The sequence below is a fragment of the Pangasianodon hypophthalmus genome, chromosome 8, assembly GCF_027358585.1.
Source record: "Pangasianodon hypophthalmus isolate fPanHyp1 chromosome 8, fPanHyp1.pri, whole genome shotgun sequence".
Taxonomy (NCBI): Eukaryota; Metazoa; Chordata; class Actinopteri; order Siluriformes; family Pangasiidae; genus Pangasianodon; species Pangasianodon hypophthalmus.
In genome coordinates this window covers 4324935-4337196 of record NC_069717.1, presented here as the reverse complement: position 1 = coordinate 4337196, position 12262 = coordinate 4324935, and the positions used below count along the sequence as shown (strand labels likewise).

The 12262-nt window shown below is 37.7% G+C and overlaps 1 protein-coding gene across 3 annotated transcripts in view; it reads right to left on the bottom strand.

Moving 5' to 3' along the window:
- Positions 1-1327: 1327 nt before the first annotated feature.
- Positions 1328-12262, bottom strand: part of ccdc120a (coiled-coil domain containing 120a) — a 59872-nt gene continuing 48937 nt past the window's right edge. For all 3 annotated transcript variants that reach the window (XM_026928323.3, XM_026928322.3, XM_026928321.3), the window contains 5 exons: positions 10644-10700; positions 9481-9622; positions 7883-7984; positions 6497-7498; positions 1328-5542 (listed from right to left, as the gene is read on the bottom strand). In XM_026928323.3, coding sequence (XP_026784124.1) covers positions 5437-5542; positions 6497-7498; positions 7883-7984; positions 9481-9622; positions 10644-10700 — 1409 coding nt within the window. In that variant the 3' untranslated portion in view covers positions 1328-5436. The remainder of the gene's footprint in view (positions 5543-6496; positions 7499-7882; positions 7985-9480; positions 9623-10643; positions 10701-12262) is intronic.

The window sequence follows — 12262 nt, the reverse complement described above, 5'->3', positions numbered from 1 at the left end:
CCTACCCTACACACACACACACACACACACACACTCACACACACACACACACACACACCTTCACCCTTCTGTAGGTTGACTAAACAACCCGTTACATAACGGATTTTTTCCCCTTATCCTATACATGCACTATTTTTAGGTGCACTTACTTTCATTGGTCCCTTATCAGGTACAACAATCATACGTGTACTTTGTAGGTACACAATTACTGACCATAGTCCATCTGTTATCTTGTACATTAATAAAAAGCAACCACTGTTGGACCACCAGTATCTTACCGGATATTATGTGTATAATATCCCTAGCATTGCTGATGCACCTGATACATTCATCTCAGCACCATCAGCACCATCATTAGTAACTGTATACCTGTGAAGTACACCTGTATGGTAGCTGTACCTGATAAAAGGACAGATGAGCATATGTTTCAATAAGAACGCAAAACCGAACCTCAACAAACATAACACAGCGTACAAGCACTTCGATTTAAGGGTGGTAAATATCCAAACGATGGACGCAACAATATTTATTCATATCACAACATGGCAATAAAAATACTATACACTGACAAGAATGCAAGGCTTAAAGAAAAACTCTACTCCGACACATTAAATATGATTATATTGAAATATTTCGAGTGTTCTTAGTGAATCTCGTGCTAATTTGTTGGTTGGTGCAGTATTTACTTTATACTCATGAGAAGTTAATGGTTGTTTGATGCTTGTTTGTTAAACGATTCACATAATTCCATTATAAAACTTAAAAAGCATAAGGTGGTCATCAAAGATGTTCTGGCTGATCAGCTACATTTAGGGTAAATTTGACTTCTATCACAGCAGTGATAAAACAGCAATGTTTTTTTTTTTTTATTCTCAAATATGAGAACATGAAAACAAACCCCTGATATATTTGTTATGATAAGCCCATAGCATTACACAAGAAATAGAGCCAAGCTTTATTAGGCTATAAACACAATGATTCAATGAACACACTGACATCTGCTCTAGTTGGCTATGCAACACAGAAAAGGAACCACACCAACACACTGTTTGCATAATAAGACAAAAAAGCTTTATTATTTATTAAAAACAAACTATGTACAATTTCATCATAGTTACTGTGTTTTTTTTTTTCTTTTCCAAGAATATTGCAAACTGTAGTAGGGCACCACGGGGGCTAAAGGTCACCAGAGGTCAAAGGAACTGAATACAACAGAAATCTGATATCTCCATGAACAGAACTTTGCTCAGTGTACGGAGTTTGTTACATGTGTGTTTTAATTATTATCGCCTTTCCATAATGAGCCTTTAGTCCCATGGTACTCTACTATACAACAATATATTTACATTTTTTATGAAGACAATTTACATTGCTTAGTACAGACCTTTTTTTTTTTGTTAACCAAAACAAAAAACTGTAAAACAACCTGTAATATACAAAAGACAGAAGCATCATCAGGGTGTTTTATACCAAAATGTGTCCATAACATTAAATCAAACAACAGTGAATTATTTCTGAAGCATTGTTATTATCCATTCAAAATAAAATGCTCCTGGCTACACCTTTCCTTTGGGCAAAAGTTCAAGACATTTTTCACAAGGCCAATGAATGTAGGAGTGAAAATAAAACTTACAAAACTGTTTAGTAAACTGGAGTCAGCAAAGTAAACATTCAGTGACCTTCACAGAGGTCACTTGTGTTGCCATGTATATAGAGAAAATGTTTTGTCTTGTACGGAGCCTCTGAGATGACATGGTGGTTATTTTTTAATAAGTTGTGGCCCTGAATTAATATATGGAAGTGACAAGACCATATACCAAGGACACAAAACAATATATTGAGGCCATGAGATAACACACTGAGGCAAAAACATAATATATCGAGGCCACAAGATAATTCAAAAGGCAACAAGATGACATATCAAGGTCATGAGATACTATATCAAGGCCACAAGATAATATATTGGGGGCATGAAATAATATATTCAGGCCAAGATAATAATATACTGTAAGCACAAATGAATATATTGAGGCCGCAAGTTATTATATTGAGGCCACGAGATAATATACTGAGACCATGAGATATGTTGAGGCTACAAGATAATATATTGAGGCAAAGAGATAATGTACTGAGGCCACAAGATAATACATTACGGCCACAAAATAACACATCAAGGCCACAATTTGAAATATCGAGGCCATGAGATAATATAACGAGGCCATGAGATGATATAACGAGGCCATGAGATTATATAACAAGGCCATGAGATAATATGTTGAGGCCACAAGATAATATCTTGAGGACACACAAAAACATCTTGAGGCCACAAGAAAATATGTCAATATGTCAAGCCTAATATTCAGGCCACAAAATAATAAATTTAGACAAATGAATATATCAAGTCCATGAGATAATATATTGAGGCCAGAAGATAATATATAGAGTTTTTCAAGCAACATTTGACAGACTGTTTCAGCATCAACATATTCACAACATATTCACTTAATTAATTAATTTAAACGATGTGTGACTCCAACTTTGGTCTCTCATGGCCACAGCACAATAATTCATGGCTATGAGATACTTAGCTTGTGGCCTCCATATATTAATTCATGGCCACGCCTAATTGAAAAATAACCACCATGTCACTTCAGCGGCTTCACAACGGTGCTACCCATTCAGCCGTGTTGTTGATTTTAAAGACAGGAAGTAGGAGCAGTTTTTAGTTTGGTCCTGAGACAAACATGGCAGCATTTGGCGACAAGGTTAGAGCTTCCCAGATAAGCTGAGGGAGGCTCCTGATTGCTTTAGTAGTAGCATTCGTTAGCATTGTCTTCTACACAAATATGCTCGTTTCATTACTATTTTCAACACACCCTCGTCGACTCATACTCACATTTAGGCGGAAAAGGGAGTGAATTTCTCATATGATATCCTTTGTAATATGTGCAGTCAGCTTTTTTATTTTCAAACTATGTACAGTCAGTCATATTAGGTTGCTAAATACCTGGTTGATACTAGTTAGCAAACTAGCATGGTATGTTGTGTAGATGGAGTGAATATATTGTTCAAATCTGAACCTGAATTTGAAAAACAGGGAATGTAAATTGCGTTTTAAATAAATGATTTTGTATTCAGTGTATGTGTTAGTGTGTGTGTGCATTTTTTTTTAATAATTTTGCAATGGGCGTAAAAATAACACTGATGGTTAGTTGACAAGGGTGAGTTAAACCAGCAATAAAACAGTCTAACTGTTTTCACAGAGAATACGCTGAGTGTTTCATTTCTGAGACAAGAGGACCACTACTGGCTCAGTTCAGAGATAGAAAATCAACAGGACTAGGGCATGAATAGGAGGTTAGCAGAGCTGACGATTGAGTACCCGCATGCGCTTGAATAGGAGAGTTAATTTATAAAACAGTAATAACGCTATCAAAAACCAGAGCACAATACATGATTTGGATTAGCCTGCAATCCTGACGTTTTTTTTTTTTTTCAGTCTTAGCCTGAAATACAATCTGACTGTGAGAAAATACACAGATGCATGTTGAACTACACTATACGTGGGTTTTTACATAAGCCTAAAGTTATATATGTTACTTTTTTTTTCTTTTTTTTTTAATTCTTATTGCTGCTAGGCACGATGGTTGACAGTTGGCATCCTGGTTTGATTAAACCACATTGTAAGTCTCCAGAGGCCAATAGATTGACAGTGAAAGGGTTGAACAGCAGGACTCATCAATGGTATAAGAATTATATGGGCAGCCTCTTACACACACAAACCTAATGGCAGATATTCTGTAATGTTCTACTGGGTTCATGCTGTATTTCCTCATGCTAACATGGTAGACAGAAAAACTGTAAACTTTTCATTCTATTGGATGATATACGCTTAGTCTATCTACCCTTAGTTTCGCCTGCAAAGCCATTTCAGCGGGATGAACGGATGATAGCGTAAATAATCCAGCATGTACACATTCAGTATTTCCCATGCCCCTTCTCAATCACTTCTAATGGTGTGTTAAGGTTGTGTGCGAAAAATATCAGCCCAAATCTAGTCACTACTGTTATTAATAGGCTACATGAATCTACAGTGTGAGCTAGAAAGAAATCAGCCCCAGCCTCACTTAATTTTCTATGACCACTGGTGGTGCTGTTGAGCTTCGTTCCACAAAAATCCAGAATAATCCACCTAATTTATTAACAGTAATTTATCTGATGCTGACGTCAAAAAAGAAACCTTATATTTATCTTTGAAAGACAGAGCGGAGCTTAGCCCTGCTAGCCCGTTTTATACCAGCCGCCCCAGGAAGTCTCATATGCAGGCGTATATATAGCATTCAATAAATAACATTACAATGGAGAGAAACTGGGACTCATCCATTATCAAGCTCTTTTACTTTTAGCAGTTGAATCTAATTATAATGAACCCAAAGCTGAGATGACTAAGTGACCTTGGTAAAGGGCCATTTGCATGTGTGAATACTGAATAAGGAGACACAAATGAGCAACAGTCAAATCTAGTCTCTCTCTCTCTCTCTCTCTCTCTCTCACAGATACACACGCACACACATACACAAACACACACTGTTCTCATCAGACATTTTGCATACACCAGCATCTTGTACACCAAATGCCCGATTCCTTGTGTCTTAACACGCAAAAAACCCACACCTTCACCCCCTTCCCTTGCTTTAGCAGCGGATATTTTTGTCTTTTCCACTTTAGAAAAGCAAAAGATTAGAATTGAAAATTTGTATAATACTAAGAAAGCCAGGGAAGAGTAAAATCTTTAAGATTTGGTTAAACGTTCTCGTTAGAAACACCATTTTGCATTCTATATGAAAAAAAAAATTAAACAATCATATATTAAAGACTATTCATCTATTTTTTTTCTAGTCATCTTAATTCTAATTTGCATAGGATTTTTTTGTGTAAAGATTTCTTAAAAAGATCCTGACCCTTTTAATTAAAAAGGGAATCTGAGTTGAAGCTGATTTATGGAGAAAGATCTGAAATTTAATACTGATTCCACTAGATGGTAAAAATAAATCGAAATATTCAGCAAAGCAAATCAACATGATGCTAATACAGACACAATAAAGTCGTCAAATGTACAGTTCATGATTTAAAATGACGTGCTACCTTGTTAAAGTTGCCTGGGTTATGTCATTTCCATGATAGTACTTAAAATAAAAATCACTGCTGAATCACTGGAAAAATGATGTGAAGTCGTTTTTGTTGTTGTTGTTGTTGTCCATCTCAGTTCTTTTTAACACTAAAGTGTGAGCTGTAAGAACAGGATTGTGTGTTTACATCAGAGCTACTGGGTTCTGGTTAAGACTCCATACTGTCTATACAACAAGCCTCTTCTCGTTGTGCCACTTTATGCACCCAGCGTTTATTCACTTATGTTTGTGTGTGTATGTGTGTTTGTTAGACGAGTGTGCCTGGACTAGGTCTGTCATTATTCATCTCCTTCAAAGTCAAGTCCTCCATTTTGGAAGAGAAGGTGTCTTGGTATGGAGACAAATCCGCAGACCTGCAGCGAAAAAATAGTAGAGGACAAAATGACGTATTACACGATGACTTTTATTACACATGTGCTGTAAAACATCACATTTTCACTGCTGACATTTTAACACTGCTGTGGACTGTATTATATTATATTATATTATATATTAAATAAATATAGCGTTTTTACTACAGACTTTTTAATGACTGATAATCTGTGTGTGCGTGTGTATATAATTGTTTGTAAATTCTGTGTGAGAATCACATTGCGACAAATCAAAATTTATGCTTTTCACATAAAAAAAATTTAACTTTCATAGAAATCAACTGTTATAGAAATCAACTGTTATAGAAATATTACCAAATAAAGTGTCAATTTCATGATATTATTTTACATATTTTATACACGATTCTGTTGAAAATCTCCATTTAACACACATTAGGGCCGATATAATATCAATATCACGATAAACTATGTCATAGAACGCTTTGCTGACATATCATGGATATGTTGATACTAAAATGTAGTACTTAATCATTAAAATTCGAAGTTATCACTGTTAAATACTTTGCATTTATTTTTAAATAAATATAAAATAAATGTACTTTAAATTTGTTTATTGATAATAAATAATTATTATTTATAACAGTTTTTTTAAAATGCAATGCTACTGTTTTACTGGCACTTTGTGAACAAATCTATATAATGTACATGTACATATCATGTATCACAGAAATACTTGAATCGTGATACTGTATGATATTTCTGTGATATTGCCACAAACATTTAGTATCAGTGTTACCATAGCAACAAGAACTTTATACATCCTGTCAGTGTAACAATTAGTTACACTGACAGGATGTATTAATTAGATAGATCGATTACCCCATCAATCAGACTATACTCAGATGATTATGATGTATGTAAACATGGCTTGTGTAAAGTGTGCGTTTAACTTAATTAACTTTCTCTCCAGCTCACCGTAATGGATGTCCATGGAACGTAGCGGACTGGGGCAGATGTGTGTACGCCGTGTCTCCCTGAAACGACTGTGCCTGCTGTTTAAGTGGTGGATGTGGATGTGAAGGGTGCAGCGAGGCTGTGGTTCGTCTGCGCTGAGATGGCGCCCCCTCCTGGGCTTTCCCCGTGCACGCCGTGCTCGGCTGCCCCAGTGCATTGCGCAGGTACCAGTCCCTCAGACCCTCGAGTGCCAGGGCCTTGTGCAGGTTGCGTGTAGATTCGTCCTGGGGGGCGGAGCCAGAAGACAGGTCTGTGCTGTAGTTAGGGGGTCTTTGCCGCGGCTGCAACTGTCCCATTCCGTTGTGTCCGTTAGCAACAGGGATCTCTGTGTAACCTTGTTGGATGGGAATAAACGGCCCGCAGGATTTAGTTCGGCTCACCTTGACCCGCCGAGGTTCACCCGGTTTACCCCGCAGCATCAGAGGGCTGTAGGCTGGTGGTCCTGAGCCCAGAATCAGGCCCTGAGATGAGGAGAAGCCGTTCACGTAAGGTGGAGGGGGTACAGATGGTGCTTCGTGCCAGGCTCGTGCTTTTATACCATTCTGAGCCTGCAGTCTCTGCTGCTGCTGCGCCATCTGCTGCATCTTCTGCTGCTTCCCCCACACGTAGTCCAGCAGGACTTCACTGTAGCCTCCGCTGGAGCCGCTCGTACCACGGCCACCTGATATAGAGCGGACGCGGGTCACCTCCACGTGTCCATTCACCTGTTTCAAACGGCCGTCCAGCAGCGCCTCAGAACTCTTGTGAGACCCGTTTCGGACCATAGGACCTGATAGCTGACCTTCATCCACACAGCGGTCCAGCAGCGCGTCTGAGCTGTTGCTGCGTCGTGTTTGGGCGCTGTAAGAGCACCCCAAGTGCCCAGGGGATAAAGCATCCTGAGATGGAACAGGCACCACTTGAGTTACTTCAGGATTATCTGATCGCTGCTTTAATGCTGAAGTGCTGCTGGAGGATTCAGACCTGTAAAAAAATTAAGAGAGATTTTAAACAAGCACAGCCGAAATGCAGTCGAGCAGCTAAAATATGTCTGGTGTCCAGTGTTTTTCTCTTTAGTTTTGTATGGAAGCTTCCCTGTGTAGCGGAATGCTGCAGTGGTACAGAGGCAGATATTTCTAGGTAAGGTTAATATTGCAAAAGTGATGGCCATGACCATGATAGCCATATCGATTTAACTGAACTCATGAAACTAAGCTCAGTGAAAAAGTTTAGATTTTAATGAACCATGGACATGGTTTACGCTAACAATATGACGGCACACAGTTCAGTCAACTACGTAATGAGTGTGTGAGTGGTGTGTGTGTGTGTGTGTGTGTGTGTGTGTGTGTGTGTGTGTGAGGTACAGACCTGACATGCACACCGATCGGGCCGTTCCGGGTCAACTGGGGCGTCGCCGGGACGCTTCTGCCCTCCAAATTGGACACACTCCGCGGGAGAGAGCGACTCGGACTGGAAAAGAAACGTGAAGCTTAATTTAGATGTGTTGCAATGCAAGAAAGGTAAGCTAACCCAAAAAGAAACGGCTTATTCATGTTGCTGCTGCATTTGCATGTAATTACAGCAGCAATTACAGCACTAATTACAGCTGTTGGATGTGAATAAATAAGTAGATACCTCTTAATTAACACATACATTAACATATAGCCTGTGCAAATAAAAACACGACTTGTTTCTGTCAGCCGAAGGGGTGTTTTGTGGTGATGCTTGTTAATAAGGTTTCCAAATAGCACATAACCTGAATGCTTAAAGAGTCAGTGTGTGTGTGTGGGTGGGTCTAGATGGGTGTGTGTGTATGGGTGGGTGTGGCTGTGTGTGTTTTCTGATTAGCTGGAGGCATTAACACCATATAAAATTTGTTACATTTGTAGTACAAGAAAAAAAAACATTTAATTTCATCATGAGTTGACTTTGTTTTCTTATTTCTTTCTAATCATTTTATAATAATGGCCAAATGTTTGCAAAATGATTTCATCACATTTCACTGCACATATGTTAATCCATTTTCAAAAAACATGAACATTTCGAAAGTGCTGTCTCCATGGCTGCCATGTTCGCTCCAAAAAAAAAAAAAAAAAAAAAAAATCACCAATTTCTTTCTTTCTTTTTTTTTTTAACAGACCTCAAATAGTGCGTGCAATCAAAAAAGTCCCTCTAATTACCCTCAGCCGTGATAACCAGGCGGGTCATTACAATAATCTCTGCTCAGTATTGTGCACATGGAGAAGAAAACTCCTCTAAATGCACATGCAGTAAGGCAAAATTGCAAAACAGAAGTGGTCTTATTATAGGTGAGTGTTTAGCTAATCTTACGCCGGTTTTTAATGCCTAAAATATGATTTTCCAATCAAACATTTACTATATATGGACCTACATCATACAAATCAGAAGTTCTCAAACTTTTAGCAGCCAGGAATCCCTTTAACTGTAAAATAAATTATCTCAATGTAATCCAACTATTTAAATATTAGGATCATTATATAAATGTGTACAATAATATTTTGGTTATTTATTAAAGCCATATTCCTGAGCTTTTTATTCCTGACATTTCCACTGACAGAATACCTTAGATTCACTATTGGACTCTATTTAAAGGCCAACATTTTTAAGCTATTTAGGTTAGTATTAAACTAATTCAATTCAAAGGACCAGATACATAAGTACTAGTAATAACTACAAGAACACAATAATAAATATAAAACATAATAACTTGGGATAATGGTGGGTTGTGATTCCACCAATGTAACAAAAAATAAAGATTAAAAATAATCACAAAGCTTTCTGAGAACCATGGATCTTACGTAAAATGTAAAATCAACAAAATTCCTCCGAAAGGTTTCATTACTGAGGTTAAGGTTAGGGTTAGATTTAGGAGTAGCATAGCATTAACTGGCTACATTAATGTGTGTGTGTGTGTGTGTGTGTGTGTGTGTCTGATTGGTTCATACCTAGCTGAGCTGGACACAGAGTTGCGTCTGGCTTTCATCTCGTAGTAGATCTCCACGGGGGAGAGTTTCCGACAGAACCTGCTGTCTGGGCTCCCCGGGACCAGCCGGGGCTGAGAGGGGGATGGACCATCAGAGACCTCCTCTAAAGAGCCGAAGAGGAAGATTGCAGAGAGACATAATGAGTAAAAGGTCAGTAATATGAAGTAATGGCTGTATCCCTCTGGGTTCCTTTCATCCACAAGAGCTCATCACCTGCAATTTACCTCTGCAGCTCCATCATTTCCCTCATCCTTACAAACAGATTACTGGGTCAACCATTTTCATCCACGTGCTATTTACGAGAGGCAAAACGGCCTTTTTGTGCTCCAAAAATCTGGAGCTTACAGTACGACTTCTCACTATTCATCAGGCATGACTTATATTTTAAAAACAGCTCTGTTTACATTACAGTTCAGTACTCCTGAGCAAAACGTAACATTTTATCATTACTACAGCTACATTTACTTAACCTGTTTATAAATAAACAATAATTAATGAAATATTAATAATATCGTTTTGTAGTTCTTACTGGACCTGGATAATAATACTTCTTAATTTTGTTAATAATTTAATAACTAAATTTAATTATTTTATTTTATTTTATTTACGTCTATACATTTTTTGTATTGTTTTATTTTGCTGATTTAGATACATTTTTATATTTTCTACACATTTTTTTTATTGTATTTCTATAAACTGTTAGAGCATCTGTTATAAAGCAAGAAATTTCCCTCTGGGTTGAATTCTTAAGAAATATAAGTCATGTAGTACTGTGTTTCTGAAAACGTATATAGTATGACATCATTCATTAACAGATAGTAAATTGTAATTGTTGGTAAACTGCTGTGTATAAGAGGAAAAAAAACACTGTTTATGGGGGTAAAACAAAATAAGGATCGTAACAGTAACTCCACTGCCATATCAACTCACCTCAGCATGGATTATTTGCCTATAACAGCACGCCCCGCAAGTGTTTTATTTCTTACATAACACACAGGTTACAAATAAACGCTCATACGCGCTATACGACAACGAGGAATCTGCTATAAATCAAGCACGTCGATCCTGAAACACAGTGCTGAGCGTTACACGGAACTGAGATCAGTCACATGACTGAAGCTTACCGGTCTCCTGGCTGGTGGAGTCGGACGTGGAGCTGCTCTCTGACCTCACTGTGTTCTCTGGAAACATGCAAACACAACAAAGTGTTATGTCAACACACACACACACTGGTGTGTAAAACCAAAACCGTTCTGTTGTTGATGATTCGCACATACACTTCCAGTCAAACGTTGCTGAACCCTCTGTATTAATATTTTGGGTTAAACGTCAAGAAATGGGTTCAAGTTAAATAGTGCAGATTTAGAAATTCTAAGTAAGATTATAAGTATGAGGTATGAGCAAAATAATTTTATTTTATTTGAAAAAAAAAAGATCTAATAGGAAAAGGTCAATCTGGATCATATATGTGCCTCAGTGTTGATACTAATACTGTGTAATCTCAACTGCATGGCAAAGCTTGTACAATAACTTACAGTCTTATAGCAAAAGCTTCACAGCTTCAAACTAGTGCATTTGCCTTTAATAAAGCATTCACTTAGAGTCCCATATCTGACAGGACGATGAAGAAATACCACGATTTGGGGATCTGATGGATCACTTGTCTATTTTTTTTGTTGATTTAATTTCCAACAGTGTTTAAACTCTAATAAAATGAAAAGAAAAAACAGTATGTCTATTATGTTTACAACAGTGTCATGTGCCTGCATTATGGATGTGTGTATATAGTGTCAGTGTGAGTTTGTGTGTATCTGTGTGTGTGTGTGTGTGTGTGTGTGTGTGCTCCACATTAATAATGAAAGGAAACAACCCAGTTTCTCTAAATTTCCTTTGCTCCTCGTAACGTCTCGCTTATCTAAGGTGGATTTTTTTCCCGGGGTGTATGTGTGCGTTTGTATAAGGGAAATTAATTTTGCAGCACACACACTTCCATACATTCCCACGCTCCAGAGTTAGAACCCCTACCTGTGATGCTAAAGTGGTATGACCCGTGTTTAACCCGAGCCGTGAGCCTTCCCTCTCTCTCTCACACACACACACACACACACACACTTGCTGACACACTCTTATCTCTGTAAGCTCTGATCCTTCATTCAGAGAGAACAGAGATCCCAGCTTTAGCTCTGAGATTTGCACGGTGACACGCTGACACACTGTTCTGAGGTCAGTCATACAGAGCATGAAAACCATACACTGACTTATGTGAAATGTTTACATGCTTGAAAAAGGTCAGAGAAAAGAATGGATCTGAGGCCTTGCAAGACCTTATAACACTCTGTTATCGGTCACTGAGGTTCCTGTTATGTTTCTGCTAAATTCCTCTTAAATTCCACATTGCTCACAAGAAGGACAATATGATAAAGTTTATTAAATTGACCTTAAATCTGGGACTTTCTTATACAACTGTACTAACATGTGAGTTGCATATAAAAGGAAAACCATATATAACTATTTATACCACGACACTGTTGAATTCTGGATTCTGATTGGTCAGAAGGTGTTGATTCATTTTTGATAAATACGTTATTGCTTCTATAGTAACAATTTACACAGGGACTAATGGCAGATGCTCCACATTAACAGATTAAAAAACTCATGTAATTATTGATATAATAACTATAAAGTTTTCTGCGAGGAGACATTTATTTAGCATTTAGGGAAGGAGTCTCTAGTACCAGCAGTT